This window comes from Echiichthys vipera, assembly GCF_963691815.1.
Source record: "Echiichthys vipera genome assembly, chromosome: X".
Lineage (NCBI taxonomy): Eukaryota > Metazoa > Chordata > Actinopteri > Perciformes > Trachinidae > Echiichthys > Echiichthys vipera.
Genome location: NC_139825.1, coordinates 17,719,430 through 17,737,819, shown reverse-complemented (window position 1 = coordinate 17,737,819; position 18,390 = coordinate 17,719,430). Strand labels below are relative to the sequence as shown.

The window sequence follows — 18,390 nt, the reverse complement described above, 5'->3', positions numbered from 1 at the left end:
ACAAAAACCTGTGTCAGGTCTCAAGCTTAATGAATGAAATAATTAAAGTGTGGTTGGTTACTTAGTAAGTTAGTTGTTTCATTACCAACATAACAAAGATAGACTGTCCTTCAAGCATCATATGATGAGACATATAAAACAATAATAAAATAGTAAATGTACTTCCCCCCCCCCCCCCCCCCCTCTAGCCTGAATCACATAAAGTATTCTCTTTCCCAAGAGACCACCGGCTGTTTCTAAAGCTGTACAGTACCTAAATGCACAGAAGAATTAATGTGATTTTCATTACAAGTAAACATGAGTAATTTAAGTTAACAATAACAATAACAATGAGTAAAAAGAAATAGCATATGCAATGAGTGAGAGAAAAACAAACAAAACAAAATCACAATAATAAAAAATGAACAATGATACCAGTAAAATTAACCTATAAAGGCAAATTATATAGAAATATATATATATATACTGTATATATATATATATATATATATATATATATTATATATACACATATATTCTTTCAAAGGGAGATGCTCTTCTAAGATCCATGGGTGTTCGACAGTTCGGGCCCATAAAAACGGAAAGCAACCTCACCAGATTTTTTGTGGGACACACTATTAGGGGATGAGTTCTTGTTTGGATATAAAGATGCAGAATTGTTTATTGGTTTGCAACAATTAAGTTTCAATCATCCCTTCATCTTCTACTCATTCATTTATTGTTCATCTATCTCTTCATCATTTGATCTAATTTCTGAGAGCAACCAAAATGGCAAATTTCATAAGTTGGAGATCAGATAGTGCCTCTTTTATTCATACTCATATGACTCATATTTTGGATTCAAATTCTCATCTGCTCAGGCAGATCTGCTTAACTGAGCTGGGAATGACCTCGACTCCTGATTTACACATGAGAATCAACTGTCGTCGGTATGACTTGTCGTTTGTGACATGTGATGTTAAGGCTATGGTTTAACTCATAAAGTGGTTTCAGTGGTTGAGAACTGCAACCAAGTGATTAGTGCAACTGCAAATGAGCCTTAATGTATAACAGATTTTAAAGGCAGTTGTTGAGGGTAAGTGGTTTGACTCAATTGAAGGGGTAAAAGTAAAGGGCTAGGCACATGTTGGTTAACATGCTATAACAGTCAGGGGGTGTGTTAAAGTCAATATTTTAGATTATTATGAGAAAGATATATAACTCTCTGTGTCCTGATGTTCCTCCTCCTTGATTTTTAGAAAAATGTAACGATTAAACAAAATACAGTCAGATTGAAATGAGAATTTAAAAAAGTTTTTACTATTTGCCGCCTTTTTCGTTTTTCCTCTTTCCTCTTTCCTGACAGCTTTGTCATGTGACTTGACACGACCTACATAGAAAGGTCATTCAGTCAGCGCTGGCTTGAAATATGACTACAGTTCAGTGACTCTTGAGTTGACGAGTAGCCCCAGGCATCCTAATGAGATCAAAGGAGTATATTAGCATGTCAGATATAATCTCTGAAAATAAAACAAGTATATGAGTTTCTTAAAAGAAAATTTCATTAAAGAAGAAAAGGCGAAGGTAACGGATAAGCTTAACAAGTCTATGCTCGCCTCTTTTTCCCAGCCCCAGCTTTATTAGATGTGTCAGAGGTGAGTAACTCACACTGTCTCACAGTTGAGAGCAAAATGTTTGACCCGTTACCATGTTGACTGTGTTTTGAAAAACATGATAAGGAATGACACATATTAAACAGGTGCATTATGGTCTGATTAAAAAGATGATAACTCTATGGTAGGATACAGCAGTTTAAATGTCACAGGTCATGTTTTTCGACATCATAATTGTTTTGATTATACTTGTATACCTAGGTTACCTTAACTGATATTTTATTTGGAAATTCTCATAAAATGACGGTCAGCTGATTCCAACTTTAATTGGACACTTGAAGGTTCTGAATATTCACCCACTGTCTGAGCGCTCTGTTTTAGCATCTGTCTTCACACATTTATGTATATAATATTGTTGTGACATCACAACCTTAAGTCCTAACAGCTCGTTTAAAGACCAGTTTCTGAATACGGGCGGTGTGCATTTCTCTGTGGATTGACCATTTTCATACTTTCACAGTATTCATATAGTACTTTGACCTGCTTTATAATTAAAAAAATAAAAGTTTGATTAATAGCACCTGGCGGCCAAAACAAAGCCAGGCAATGTGACTGACAGAGTGACAACATGAAAGGGAGTCGTAAGAGAAGGGACAGAGCAAATATCTTCCAATCAAAGCACCAGACATAGGGAAGTTGTTGTCTCAGCAGTGTTCAACTGGTCATCAAAGACACTCAGTCCACCGCCTTTTTCTCCTTCTACCAGCCTCCTTCACCAATACCTCCCTCTCCTTTTCTACCTACTCCTCCTCCTCCTCCTCCTCCTCCTCCTCCTCCTCCTATTATTTACTCTCTCAGGGCCAAACATACAAGCTAATGTGAGTAACTGAAGGCAGTTAAAGTCAACTGCTGCAAAGGCAGGTCTGGTTGAACTGGTTCTGAGGGGAGAGGCTGATACTTGTTTAACTGCTAGGTATGGCACACTGCTGCTGCTGCTGCTTCTGCTGCTGCTACTGCTGCTGCTGCTGCTGCCTCTATGACATGCAGCCTGGCCTTTGTGAAACACAAGTTTCACCTACTGACTCCCAAAGCAGGATATATGGCTAATCCAGCTATGTTTCTGATGTTAATGCACAAATTTCAGTCTGTGCTGGTTTGGTGTTACTATGGCTCAGTACATGCTCCTGAAACAAATAAACAGACAGACCACATGAATCAGCAGGAACTGGCTTGGCAAGTGATGATTAAGCAACCTTGCGCCACATGTAAATCCCATCTGCAGTTTTGCGCCATCTTTTTCTCACAGACATCAAAGGAATTGTCATCTGCAGTGTGAAACTTGCAGCACTGCCTTTCCAGAGAAGTACACCTTGAAACTAAAAAAAGGTGGCACTTTGGGCACACCTGCTGCAAACGCAGAAAATAGGAAAGAGGAAGAGGAAATTTCAGTGAGCAGGAGATAAACAAGCTTGAAGATAGGATATTAAATGATGGGCTCTTGATATATTCAGTATGTGCCAATAGGTTTATGTTTAAACATAACCAAGGCATTTGTGTGATCATAGCGGTTTATCTTTGGTCATCACATAATGTGCTTTTGAGGTCTATGCATTCACTGAGCCACACAGCCTATTTGTGAAGCTAAGTGAAAGCAGATAATGATGGCTACTGTTCCCCTTAGTTTGGGTGCTTTCTATGCTGTTTAATAATAGGAAACTCTGCTAACATGTGACGGTGTTGGTTAACATCATTTGTGAAATACTGTTGAAACATGGGCTACAAAACAATAGTGCACAAATAAATGTGTTTTTGTGTGTCCTAGGCAACATCACTAACTCACCGGACCAGATCAGCCTTGAGTCTTTCATTTTATTTTTTATTTTTCCTGAAACTTTAAAATTGTTTTTTTTTTGTTTTTGTTTTTTTTACATATTCTCAAAAAAGTATATCATGCCCACTTACTAACTTAAAAAAATGAACCCATTTACAAAAGTTAAACACATACTCATAAAAAGTAAAACCATACACCAGAATGATACCATTATTTACACAAGCCCATTAAATTACAACATAAATTAGAAAATATTTACATCCAGGACGAGACACTGGATAAAATTCTATGTTTGGAATTTAATGTCTAATTAAAAACATTTTTAAAGAAAGAAATATATACATTTACACACATTCTCACATCATACATATACTCTGGCAGGACTGGTGCTTGGTAGGTTGGTGGTAACTTGGGGGTTTAAATACTAAGAATGACGAATACCTAACATGGTAGCAATAATAACGCTGCCAGGTTTAAAAGAGAGTAACAATGGAAGCATTGCTATGCCTGTAATCCACATGAACACTGAAAATGCTGTCAAGTCTGGTTTCTGACCAAACACAGACTGACAAAACAAAAACTGTCTTTTCTCATTCAGGCCTACATAAGATTCAAATCATCTCTCATGAACAAAGCACAATAACACTGGATCCATTTTGAAGTGGTTGTACAAATCAAGCACAAAAAAAGAAGGAAAACGAGGTGGATTTTGTTCTCTCTCTTTCTCATATAAAAATTGTCCTTTGCAAGTCCATTGAGACACAGGAAATCAGTGGATTTTCCTCCAGACAGGGGGCGGGCGGGAGGGGGGCACACAGCAACTCATCTTGAATGATAATGTCCTCTAGGGAGATAAAAACAATATGCACTTTGTTCTTTTCTTCCCCTTGTCAACAGAGCACAGGTCCCATAGTTACAGCATCAACACATTGGCAACTGTATGGAACTGCATAGTGGTTAGATTGATATGGTGTGTTTGGGCATCCACAAGGATACGTACAAGGGCGTTCACCATAGGTGCCAGCTGTGTCAAGTTCTTACAGATCACCAAGTTCACACACAGAAACACACACACACACACGCGCGCGCGCACACACACACACACACACACACACACACACACACACACACACACACACACACACACACACACACACACACACACACACACACACACACACACACACACACACACACACACACACAAATTCAGCTCTCAAAATGACAATACTCATCAATCAATATCAATTTTTAAAAGTTCAGAAAGGGCAGACAGGGCAGCATGATTAAGGGACTCAGGGGTTCTCAAGTTCATAAGGATTCTCCTGTAAGCTCTTATTTCCTGTGCTTGTCCATTTTGTCGGTAGATTTGCTTCCACTGTCTGAGGATCCCTGGGTGTCGCTACCAGAGCTCAGGTACATCTTGTCCACTTGTTTGAGCGCCTCGTTCAGGTAGTTCTGAAGTGAGGTCATGGCAGCACAGATAGCCGGAGAGCCAAAGCCATGAGTGATGAGGCTGAAGTGGGTCAGGCAGCCTTGGATTCCAGGCTCCATGATGGGGGCCGGTCGAGAGTTTCCCAGAGGTGAACGGTCCTGAGTAAGTAGGTCAGTAAACTCCTTGCAGATTTGCCTAAAGGTAGAAAATCAGGATGATTTAGAAAGAGGGAAAATACAAACATTAACACATGTACTATTTCATGTACAAAGTCTGCAGGAAATTCTGCCTGCAAAATCCTCCAGTAATGAATGAGGTTAATGCTAGAACGGATGGTGCAGGTGGGCAAAGAGATTACCTGCCCTACTCTGCTTCTGATTGGCTTACCCTGATATTGTTACCCTAACCTTAACCAATCTCATTTCTCATGCCTATACCTAACCACCCCAACCAACGAAGGCAACAAGTACTGGTCAATTAGAGGTGGGTCACTCTTTTAGCCGTCCCTCCAGACCATCCATTCTAGTGTCAACCGATCAATGAATACTATAACACCCACAGAATGATTTGAAAAAGTTCTAGATATGATATTTCCTACTTTGCTAGAGGTGTATTTCCAAGCAAATTATAGGCAACTGTCCAGACAAGATACTTACTTGGCAGCAAGGAGCATGTTCTTGCGAGAGTTAACCTCGTTGCGTTCCACGTGCGGCCTGCCCAGGTATTCAGCAATTGCCTTTGCAGGGAACTCTGTCTCACACACGTAACCAAAGTCTCTTGCTAAATGAACAGCTTCACCTAAGAGAAGAAGAAGAAAAAAACTTGTAAGAGAAAAGAAAAAGTCACCTCCAAAACCAAATGTCTAAGACAGCACTTAAGTTGACTGTATATTTATAAACGAAAAAATATAAATCTTAGTTACACAGACATTTTAACTGGATGCCTGCTGACACACTGGACAAATATCAAATGGTAGGATGCCTGGCTTCAGTAATTTATCCATTTAGAGCATTATACTAGCAGCCCCATTTTGGATGCACATGAGCATCAAGGCACATGAAGTAAAGCAGTTGAACTACAGAATAATCAGCTGTGCTCAGTCTTCTAGCTTGGGGGAAGAAGAGCTAGTGAGATGAATATATTTCCGTCTTGAGGGTGGTTTGACTTGCATGGTCATAATGGGCTTATGTGGATAAATGCTAGCAGAGAGTGCCCACGGTGCCCAGGGCGCCAACAGCACCGTTTATTGATAGGCACGCACATCACTTGAGGATGCGGGCAGCTATTCAGAAGCACAATCTTTAAGGTCAGTAGGCCCTCCTGGCAAGCCAAACACAAGATAACAAGGCTTAATTCAGCTTTGAAGGTCTCGAAATAACACAAGCCTCCAGTCATTCGCTTGCACAGAATCACCAGCCCATTTTTTTTTAAATTAAGCGTGTAGGGAGTAGGAGAGGGAAACATATTCTACCTTAGCCAACGGCAGGTAGATGTGATTAAAGTGACAACGTTTTCGAGGTGAAGCAGCACTGTCTCCCTGAGTATAACTGATCTTTAAGTATTCTAAGTATTGACAAGGGATGGTGAAGGCATTCTGTTGCGTTGTTATTAACAAGTTAACTTCCTGATATTAAATAACTGGAGATTCACATTTTATAACTTACTTTCTTTCTTTCTTTATATATGAAGTATTTCAACAATGAATGGTGTTTGGAAAATGGCTTAAGATACTGTACCAAACTTAAAAGACACATGCTATGTGAATTTGATTGACGTTCTGATACAGCGACATTCCAGATGCTGCAAACAGCAATTATACCTTAGAAGGTGCAATGCACTACTGAGTGAAATGTCATACCTTCTACTAGTGAGGTAAGTAGAGTGACATTGGCTGCCTTCCTTCTTCCTGCAGGCAGGTTGAGCCCAATCTTATCCAACTTTTCTCTCAGTGACCGACCTCCATTTTTTGACTTGGCTCTGCAGATGAGAACACAAAAATACAGTTGTGAAGTAATTCAGACAGATAAGATTACAAACATTTATTTCTCACACAATGTGTTAAAGCTTGTAGAAAATAGTTAATACAGGATTAAAAAAGTAATATATTCTTTGCCAAAGTCTTCACACATTATTTTCCTTTAAAATTATTGTGCTTTCAGCTAAGATCCACACATTGTAGAACTGCAGACATAACCTGTCAGAGGAAGCACTGCACTCACTCCCGCAGAAGATCTCATTTTGCACTCGATAACAAATACAGCATACAAATGGCTCTACTGACTTAAAGATAGACACTATTCAAAAAGCGTAGCAGAGAAATCACCCCAACACACATTTGCAGAAAAACTCCCTACTTGCGATGGCCATTTCAGTTTCACGCATGAGTGGAGGGCGACCCCCCCCCCCTTTTTTCTCTTTTAACAATCCCCCTCCCAGTGCTATATGACCTACTTTAAAATATCTGTGATTGTGCATGTGTGTTGGTGTGTGTGTTTGTACATGTCAGCATTAACACGGGCACACGGGAAGTGGCAAACGTGCACTCCAAGCACAAAATGCTCCGGTCAGGGATGTAACCTCCCCACTGCCACACTAACATATGTGCCATAAGGTCAACTGCGCTGCCACAGATAAACCTACCCATGCTACAACCCCTGACAAACACACAAATGCATACACCCACAGAGTCTTTAGATGAGTACTATCTGTGTTGATGTAACCTACCCCATAGAGAAAACAGAACCAAAATTGCGGACCACACAAAGAATGTCACGAAACTTATGCAAAAATAGTGATGAGCCAGAGCAACATAGCCAAGCTTTGTTTTTAGAAAGCCTTTCCCATGGGCTGCTGAGCTTTAGTCCAGATCTCTGGAGTTGAAACTCCTCACTTTGATGATTATTCATATCTCAAGCAATCAGAAAACCTTATCAAAAGCTTACAGAATACAGAGATATTAAAAATAATATAATAAAAAAACAAGGAAACGCATTGTTTCGAATAGTTTCCCTTATTATATTATATTTTGTGATTCGTTGCTACTATATTCCTGTGTTATGTTGAAGACTTTTACAAACAACAGAAGGGAACTATCATCAAATCCAACTTGTCATGTTGAATGAGTCTGAGCTCTGACCTGCGTAAAACCCCTCCTAGGAGTGACGCGTTGAGGCACTCAGGGGGTGACAGACGTCTCTGGACCTCAGCCACAGTAACCTTGTACTTGGATGTGGAGCTCAGCAAGGAAAGACGGCCCGGCACGGAGCAGAATACCTCTGTGGGGTTTGATACCATGCCCAGCAGGGACTCTTTCTGGAAAGGGAGACCCAGTGCATTGCCTTTGGGTAGAGTGACAGGCCCTGGGGGGTGAGGGAAAAAAGTCTGAATAAGCTGGACAGTGAAGAAGAACAAGAGAAAGGCAGAAAAATATGGGTGTGCAACATCATTTGTTTATGAATGCACTTTTCCTGTGTATGTTCATACAGTATTGTACATTCTAATCATCATAATCCTTTATGTGCAACAGGGAATCTATATTTTCTTGTGTGTAATCACAAGGAAGAGTGTGTCTGCAGCTCTGCACGGCTGATGAAACCATTGTCTCCTGAATTAAAGACTTTTGAAATATTGTGTGGTTCTCAAAACACTAGGTGCTTAATGGTTAAACAGCTAAAATGCCCTCATGCCAAACACCATCGACAAAAAGGTACACACATACAGCCTGCCCCTCATCTAAGCCACAGATACACCTCAGTACTGTTTATTGTTTGGTCTCAGGCTCAAAGTATTCTAGGCAATGTGTGTGTTTTCTTGGTAGTTCTAAATTTAGACAGAGTTTTTAACCGCTTACAAAAGCACTGACAGTCATCGGACACACAAAACAGTACAGCAAACACTACAAAACATAGCTATCTTCATCCTCACCCGCAAGAATGCCCCCCTGATAATAAGTCTTCTGTAAGCGATCAAGGTTCCTGCCACCTCGTAGTCCTAATACTGAGACAAAAATCACAGAGTCATATGAGTGCTATAAGGCTCCTCTGGGGCACATGGCTGGGAATGACATGCCATTCTTTACAAGTGGAAAACCTAAACTGCCTATAATGTGCCCTTGAGCATGGGAACAATATAATGAGCCATCATTTATTGCTTTAACAAATAGAGACTGGTTTGTTTTTCTTTGTGTAAAATGATTTCTGCATGCAACTATGCATTGTAATATTGTAACACCTTTTGCTATTGCACTATTGAAATAAACAACCCAATATTCACTGTAAAATATCACAGAAATATCATCAAATTAACCCCACTGCTATGATACTACTCAGGCATGATCTATCTATCTATCTATCTAGCTATCTATCAATATATCATATATATATATACATACACATATTTATAGAATATATGTAAATATATGTGTATATATATATATATATATATATATATATATATATGTCTATATCCGTGTATGATTTGTATAAATGTAGAAAGGTAAGCAGCGGAATAATGTTGCTCAAGCTGATCTTCCTCTGACTCAAAGTGTGTTTAATGGAGCCCTGGTGACAAAACATTGGGAATAAGTTCTCCCTCAAAACAGTTCATGTCCCAACAAATAACTAAACTGTCCTTCACATGCAAGCCTAATGCCACACCCCGCCAAAAGCTGGTTCTGCAGAGCCAAACACAGCTTTAAGATCAACTCATAATTTCCTGTTAACATGAACTGAAAAGAACTGCAATTGCAAGCTTAACTAGCCTAAAGATGATCCAAAGCTTTCCTCTTCTCTCAAAGTCAACACCGAGGTTGTGAAATTGCTCAATTTTCATGTCTTGTCAGCCTATAGCCTGTCGTTTTTTGAAAGGGATCAGTTCTTCCCCACTGGGCATCCATTCAAGCACCTTCACCAACAGAATAGGCTTAGGATCACATCAATATTAGATAAGTGCATCTCATGGCTATGAGGATTATTAGTATATGTGCAAGTACAAATACAAGACTCCTCCTTTCTCCTACTCTCAAGCTGAGCGCCCTGACATACCACTATAGAAGTAATTGTTATGATAATTCAAAGTATGTAGACAGTGGGGGAAAAAAAGGACAGCCTTTACAGTAATTTTCCAACCATTCAGTAAATACCTGCATGATCATTTGTTTTTCTTCTTCTTTTGAAATAAACAGAAATGTGAATCTTTGGGAGTGAAGATTTGATTAGTCATAAACATGCAATAAACTCACCTTTTTTGATGACTGTCTGATCTGCCATTATAATACTGTGGTCATCTACATGCTGGGGAAAAACAGGAGAATAAGCAAGTGTATGCATTGTTTGAAAAAGATGATAAAGAGATAGCAAATTGAAATTAATTTCTGTCAAAATATTTAATGTATGTCCAAATTACTGCAAAACAATAAGAAGAAAAAGGAAAAAGGCTAGGCTATATCTAATATGGAAGCTATCATATTATGGTATGTTTAATGGGTTGATAGTGTTGGTTTAATCTCCTATTTGATCAATATAATATCCCTGTTTGATATACAATAAACTGAGGAATTATTACGGTTTTCCTACACCTTCTCCTAAAATGTAGTTTCAAGTATGCAACGATATCAAATTCACTCACTTGAACATCCTCCAGGCCATGCCCCATGTCGTGCATCCCCATGTTATCCCCAATAACCGATGACTCTATGCTGTGCACGTGTGGGGGCAGAAGCTCCGGCCGGCGGAACCCTTCCCTCCTCACCCCAGACGAGCCCTCCAGGCCCAGGATTTGACTCGCCAATCCGCTCCTCCCGTGCGCACCGAGCCCCTCCTGTCCCTGCCGACCGGGCCATTGCTGCTGGTTCGACGACGGCGACTGGTGTATGGAGTTGATGTTGAAAGGGTCGCCGAGGTTGGAGTAGGGGTCACTGGACTGCGGGTAGGAGATGGGCTGGTAGGGAGGCGGAAAGTACGGGGGCTGGAAATCTGAACTGGCCGAGTGTGAGAGGGAGGGAGACGGGCTGTAGAGGTGCTGACTGACCGCTGGCAGGTGAGGCAGCCGGGGGTTCCCATTGCTGTTGCCGTCGTGCCTTTCCTAAAGGGACGGAAGAGACAGTTCAAGTGAAAAAGCTGACAGGTGGCAGGTAGTGATGCCCACTGAAGATAGGTTGATGGTTCAGAGATGAGCGTGAATATATTTAGACTATTAATGTAGCCTATATTTTATTATCATCCAAGTATATAGAGTGGTAATACATAGTGTCGCCTATGTCTACTTTATTATTTAATTAATTGATTATGCAAATAATATCAGAATGTGAATGACACAAATTAAATTAAGTAGAATAATAGGCTGCATTAGATATTTGCAGCCTATTACGCTAGATATTTATCTACTTTTGTAAAATAAATGTATTATTATTATTAGCCTATTATTATTCACAATAATACCATTATTGTTGTTTATTGCTAGGCCTACTGGTGTTGTTATTATTGAAATAATTATTAGCCTACATTTAGTCTAAAAAAATGCGTCTTGCTTTTACAGCTGTAGGTTTATCACTTTTTCCCCTCAAAATGGACTTTTAGCTGTTTGTGTTCCAATGTTGTCGTCTGTTAAACTTGCCGATCATGATTCGCATTTTTCTCTTAAATCTTATCATTGCCGTTTTTATATGATAACCCCTAGTCACTCTTCTCGTTGAACTGTAAACTTTTATTCTATGTCAATCGAAAGACACTTTTCCCTTGTTTTGTAACTATCGAAACTTACCTCACAGTCATCCTCATACTTCACGTTATCGGCTAATTTCCACAACATTCTAGCAGAGAAAAAAGGCTCTCCGTTACAAAACAAAACTAAAGATATGAAAAAAGTATTGTCGCCTGCGAGTTAATCCAGGTAAGAAAAAGTCTAGAGCTTCCTGGTGATCATGAACCACCTTGTTCTTCAGCTGCGGCGAAGAGGCGAAGTTCTGTGGGAAGGCTGAAGGGGCGAAGTGATCGGCCGACTGACTTTCCAACCACAGATATGAGTTTCCAACAGCCACTGGGAGAAAATAATCGTTGTCAAGCAATATTTCCCCCCGTCCGGTCAATGTGCTCTGTAGTTCTGGTGTGGAAGTGGGCGAAAACGGAGCATATAAGAAACTTGACTCCCTCTTATGGACAAAAAAGCGATGTTCAGTCTTATTGGGTCACACATGAGCACTGTACTATATGTGCACAGCCACTGCGAGGGGGCGTCACCCTGCACGATGATGTCAGTGAAAAAGAAAAATGAAAATATTGCTGATTGGCGGGACAACTGTCCAATCAGAATTATTTCCGTCTGTACAATATCAGACATTTAAACCCCTTGACTTTACTAGAGCCCAGTGAGGGGAGTCTCTCCACCTCCCAGTTTGTTTTACTGTTCGTTTTTATCCCCATAAGCCACGTTACTAAATTCAGTGCAGGGGTTTTAAACGTGTATAGGACACCTGTAAGCTCTATTTTAGGATGATAGACATTAGATCCGATTCAAAAGTATAGTTTTTACTAAACATACCCGCGAGTTGGCTATTAAGGAAACAACGCATTTTCAACTGTTGCAGAGTAAAAATGTAAAATATTTAGGCTAATTATTATAAATGACAGTGTCAGAACCAACACAACCCTGTTAATCACGTTGCTGTAACGGGTTGCTATGGTGATGTTGTGACGCTCAGTGGAATGCCTCTCGGCCAATCACAGTTCGAGATGTTCTAGAATTTTTATGGTTTTCTTAACAATTATTAGAAGAGCAGCGATGTGTTCTGTTTATTGTATTAGAAACAAATAATTTGTTTTCACAGAGTTATTGTGTTATTGATGATAAAGTCAGGTTATATACCAATATAAATACATATTTTAACGTGTCTTGATTTAAAAGTATTCATATTTCGTCTGCTGTTATCAGACGTATAGAAGAATAGCATAGACTACTCTCTATATGCCCTAAATGCATGCACTTAACTTGACTAAATCGTTATGCTCATTATGTTTACGGACTCAAAATAACTTTAGTTGATCTTGAGTTGCAAATCAGCAAGATATTTAGATAATGCGATTTGAATGCATACATAGAATAATAGTAGTTGAAATAAACCAATGATATTGTGATGTCGGTGTTTCACAGTGGTGGTTAAGTGCTTGTTTCAAACCGCAGTAAGCCCGAGGGTTTAGCAGCATCATTCTCTCAGAAAACCTTTAAAGCTCAAAGGATCTCAACAAACAACCCTTTCTTAACTTCATTTACATTTTTGGTGGAGCTATGGTCCAGCTGCTTTGAATGCTTGTATATGCATAAAACCCCAAAGAGGAGACAAAAGTGTTTTGTTTTGTCATCTTTTATTAATTAAAACGACGTAACTTTTCCTTATTTTTTGTTAAGTTTTAGTCCATTTTATTTTAGCCCTTAAAACTTTTAAATACAACCATATAAACTCTTTCCTGTCTCGACAGAAAATAATGTAGTTTACTGTATATGTCCATTATTTGGAGTCATTTCGTTAATTGGTTTTGTATCATTTAAGGAGTACTAAATGACAGATTATAATTTGTGAGATAAATGGTCAGACCTTTTGTCTTTAAGGATAACAGCCTGTGGCGTCCGTGTACCCAAGCTGTGGTGATCGGCTGTGCATGGGAACAACAGGACGTGGGCGACTAAGGATTATCTTTTTTTGCGTGTTGATCCTTGCTTGTTGTGATGCGAAGCAGAAGTGAAATACGCGCTGATTAAATGTTATTTTACACTGGAAGAGACAAAGAGCAGACCTAAAGGAAGTTAATCACGCTTGGCCTGACGGTGATGTTTTGAACAAATCTGATGCTCAGCTTGTCGTTTCAATGACGGTCGACTGCAGTGGCAACCGGCTCAGCTGATGTCAGGTGTAAAGATTTAATGGATCCATGCCCGGACAAATTAAACATGTCACACAAGCCAATGAGGGAACTCTGCCCAGATATTTTTCAATTAGTGTGATACATACTGCCCATGATAATAATAATAGCCTAATATAAGATAATAGCATATGGCTTTTCAGAATAAATCATATTGAAATCCTAACTTCGCCTTTTATTTATACTAAATACCAACATAGCCGATAATAAAGAGTACTATGATATTCAGATTGTATTAACAAGGCCTAGTGGAAGGATCTGCATTATATTATACGTTATATACATGTATAGGCGATCAGAGTATGCCTATGTTTGCATTAGCCTATTCAATGATAGTGACTTTAAATCCTTCCGCAGAACTCATTTATACTTTTTAAAGACTTTAAAAGGAAATTCAGCGGTGGTTATTTTGTAGAAATCACGAAAGAAAACACATGTCTAAATAGGCCTATTATTTTATTGAAAGTCTGTTTCAAAGTCTCTTTCAGCGTCGACCATAAACAGCACCATTGGTTTGTAATCCAATGGCCTTGAACCAAACTATTTGAAGGTTTTTTAGAGAAAAAAGCCTTATGACATTAATCACGGGTTTGTCAAAAGCGCATACGGCGCTGCGCGATTACAAACAGGTGATTGTAGTTGAAAATAATAAAAACAAATGAAGATTCAGCAGCAAAAAGCGATAAACATGATGCAGGTCGGGTTAAACTAAGTCAGCTGTAAGAGGAGAATATACTAGAACCGTGAACTCACCCTCCAGTCTATCCTCTCCAGTACAGACATCTGCAAACAGCAGTCCCACTGAGACGCAGCGAATGAGTGAAACCATGAGAGGTTTACGTAGCCAACCTCACCTGACGGTCTTGCAGTGCGCATGCGTCAACCAATGTCATACACCTGAGTAGGATCAATCAAAACAATCTATCTACAATTCCTCGATGAAAACCCGTATTTGTGATGGTTTACATAAAGCAGAAAGCATATTGAAATTGATTATGGTGAGAAAATGAGCGCACAAATGTATTAAAAACCACTAACCTATATTTGAAATGCAGTGAACTGAGTATGATTTACATGATTAGACCGAATTATTGTTGATCCCATAATTATCTGCTATTGTTGGATAAAAAAGAAACAATACCGTACATGCTAAAGTCTAAGAAAATGTAGAAAAAAGACGTGGGGAAACTTCTAGATTAGGTAATTCCACCCCCAAAGCCATATCGCCTCAGGCTGACCAAAAGAATCTTCTTTCAAAAGCCAGAAAAGCTTTTTAAGGCCTTAAATGGCTCTTGTTATCTGATCTCCTAGATACTTTAGCTTTAAACTAATGAACAGATCAAAGTGTCTTCCCTGTGGTGGAGAATGTAGCTTACATATATTGCTCTGAGAAAATAATAAATAGCTTTACCTTTCTGATGCAGCCCGGACACCTGCCACAAAATAAAGCCTCAAACTACATAGTCTTAAATAATTAGGAAATACAATGAAAATAACTGTGCGTGTCTTATAATACAATTCAAAAATACATATTTCTGAGAAATAACCTACTTCGATACCTATTTTAAAGTCCATAAATCCATTAGGCTATGCCTTAACTACAAATGTATAAATTATTTTGTAGCCTATTTCTTGAACAAAAAAAACAAATGGGGATGATTGAAGGCCTATGTCCAACTTTATTTGAATTCCAATTCCATTTGTTATGTATAATTAATGTAACTTTATATTTGTTTTATAAATGTTATTGCAATTTATTGTAAATCCTTTTGCGAGAGCAAACGTTAAGCTAAAGATGCGTTCAGTTCTCTGTGTTTTAGCCCCTCACATGTACCAAGGGGTTTTGGTACAGTAAATGTATCTTTAGAAACATCCACACGGATTATAACATATACCTTGGTGGTCCCAAATTATGGGGCCACATAAAGACAGTATTAGCGCTTTGAAAAATTGCTACTGGAATATATAAACAAGCGAAAGGGCTATATGAAAATCCTCTTTGCTCCTGCGTAGACAGTTTCAGAGTTTCTTTAGTTACTAACAAGAGGCCAATTTAAATTCAAATTCCTTGAGCTAATTGGTTATTATTGAGCCATTACTTATTTGTGAACCACCTTTTCTATGATCTAACGTGTGCAGAAAGCTATAATGCAACAACAAACGGGGGGGGGGGGGGGGGGGGGGGGCATGTCATCGACTGTGCTAGATGAAGAAAAGAGGACGCAGTGTTTATTTAAATTTTTAGCCACAATGATTGTATTATTTATGGTGTGACTTACATTTAATGAGAAACAGGCAGACTCCCCACTGTATGCTCTTTTATTTCCCCGCGACCACAGCTCGAGTCTGTAAAATCAGGGGTTGTTATAAAGACGCCTCTGCTGCCGCCTTGTGGTTGCATCCCCGCATTACCACAGGGGGCATCAACCAATCCTGTAAGAGGAGGGAACAGTATTAAGATAATTTGAACTCATACAGACACTAAAATGTCCAGTGGAGGACTTTAACTTTAAGTACATTTACTCAAGTACTACTTGAGTTTTTTTCAATTTTATGTCACTTGCTGTCATCACAGGCAACCATTCCTTGCACATAGTGTGTAACCAAGCTTCAGATTGAAGTCAAAACACACAAAAAGGCAAACATATTGCACATTGTACTTGTAATACAGGCTGCACAATTTCATAGTGAGAAAAATTAACACTTGATAGCATTAAAAATAAGTTTTGGTATTTTCTCATTACATGCAAAAAAAAGGAAAAATAAATTGGTGTCTAATTGAAAATAGGAAAAAACACATTTTTAATTTCCCTTATAAAAACTGTCTGAGGAAGAGTGTTTAGACAAGATGATAATTCAATTTCACTATATTTTGATCTTATTGATTAACCTCGATCCCAACATATCATATTATGTATGGTTTTACATGTGTCTATAGACAGTCTGGTTTTACATCAACAGCAGTGTCTAGAGACAGTATGGTTTTACAACAACAGTAGTATCTATAGACAGTATGGGCTTACGTCAACAGTAGTGTCTATAGACAGTATGGTTTAACATCAACAGTAATGTCTATAGACTGTATGGTTTTACATCAGCAGTAGTGTCTATAGACTGTATGGTTTTACATCAGCAGTAGTGTCTATAGACTGTATGGTTTTATATCAACAGCAGTGTCTATAGACAGTATGGGTTCATATCAACAGTAGTGTCTATAGACAGTATGGTTTTACATCAACAGTAGTGTCTATAGACAGTATGGGTTTACGTCAACAGTAGTGTCTATAGACAGTATGTTTTTACATCAACAGTAGTGTCTATAGACAGTATGGTTTTACATCAACAGTAGTGTCTATAGACAGTATGGGTTTACGTCAACAGTAGTGTCTATAGACAGTATGTTTTTACATCAACAGTAGTGTCTATAGACAGTATGGGTTTACGTCAACAGTAGTGTCTATAGACAGTATGTTTTTACATCAACAGTAGTGCCTATAGACTGTATGGTTTTACATCAGCAGTAGTGTCTATAGACGGCATGATTTTATATCAACAGCAGTGTCTATAGACTGTACAGTTTTACATCAACAGTAGTATCTATAGACAGTATGGTTTTACTGCAACAGTAGACTGTACGGTTTTACATCAAAAGTAGTGTCTATAGACTGTATGGTTTTATATCAACAGCAGTGTCTATAGACAGTATGGGTTTACATCAACAGTAGTGCCTATAGATTGTATGGTTTTATAGTATATCAACAGCAGTGTCTGTAGACTGTATGGTTTTACAGCAACAGCAGTGTCTATAGACTGGATGGTTTTATATCTGTCCTGTCTTTGGGTTTTTTGTCGTGTCAATTCCATGTTTTATTTTGAAGAGTAACTCTCCTCTCGTTTCATGTCACTTGCCCTTCCTCTTGTGTCACCGGTCTGACGTCCCCCCTTGATCCATGATTGTTTCCACCTGTGTTCCCCTCCCTTCATGTGTATATAGTCCGTGTCTGCCCCTGTCTCATTGCCAGAATATTTCGTCCGTTATGCCAAAAAGTTCCAGCCCGTTCCACATCCTTGTTCTTGTCTTGAGATCTAAGAATTCACGTTTTCCTTTTAAGAGTGATTTTGATTTTTTGAATGCCCTTTTTGTCTGCCCTGTTTTCCTCCTGATCAGAGCGACTTTGTTTTGTGTTTTATTAGCTAACTTTGATATTTGTTTTCCTCCTGTTCTGAGCGACTTTTGTTTTATGTTTTATTTGCTCAGTGCTTCCCGTTTTGGATTTGAGAATAAACACCAGCTTAGCCTGTGTACCTCCGCATCTGAGTCCTCATTCCTGCCCAGGTCTGACAGTATATTCTGGCCAGTATGGACCCAGCGGAGGCTGAACGCTTATCGGTGGCCCTGAGCACCCAGGAGGCCCACCTCGTCCAGCAGGAGGAGTTCCAGACGGCCACGGCCGTCCACATGGGCCAACTCTCCTCGCAACTACAGGACCTGCTGGGTCAACTCACTCGACCTGTGACCACAGCTACGCCTCAGGCCGTGAACACCACACCAGCTCCCACCTCGCCAAGTGGTGCAAGTTGTAGGCTGGCTTCCCCGCTCAGTATTGGGAGAGCCCGGAA

General features: G+C 39.2%; 1 protein-coding gene across 3 annotated transcripts; it reads right to left on the bottom strand.

Moving 5' to 3' along the window:
- Positions 1–3,471: 3,471 nt before the first annotated feature.
- Positions 3,472–14,577, bottom strand: tfap2c (transcription factor AP-2 gamma (activating enhancer binding protein 2 gamma)). Of its 3 annotated transcripts, none has more exons than XM_083939451.1 (8): positions 14,524–14,577; positions 10,484–10,939; positions 10,098–10,149; positions 8,783–8,854; positions 7,995–8,217; positions 6,717–6,835; positions 5,515–5,656; positions 3,472–5,053 (listed from the first exon to the last, which is right to left on the bottom strand). In XM_083939451.1, exons 1-8 carry the CDS (start codon positions 14,551–14,553, stop codon positions 4,759–4,761), a joined length of 1,389 nt encoding a protein of 462 aa, XP_083795577.1. In that variant the 5' UTR covers positions 14,554–14,577; the 3' UTR covers positions 3,472–4,758. The 3 variants fall into 3 exon arrangements, with proteins under 3 accessions (XP_083795577.1, XP_083795576.1, XP_083795578.1); XM_083939450.1 differs by lacking the exon at positions 14,524–14,577 and adding an exon at positions 11,618–12,017; XM_083939452.1 differs by lacking the exons at positions 8,783–8,854; positions 14,524–14,577 and adding an exon at positions 11,618–12,017.
- Between the last annotated feature and the right edge of the window lie 3,813 nt (positions 14,578–18,390).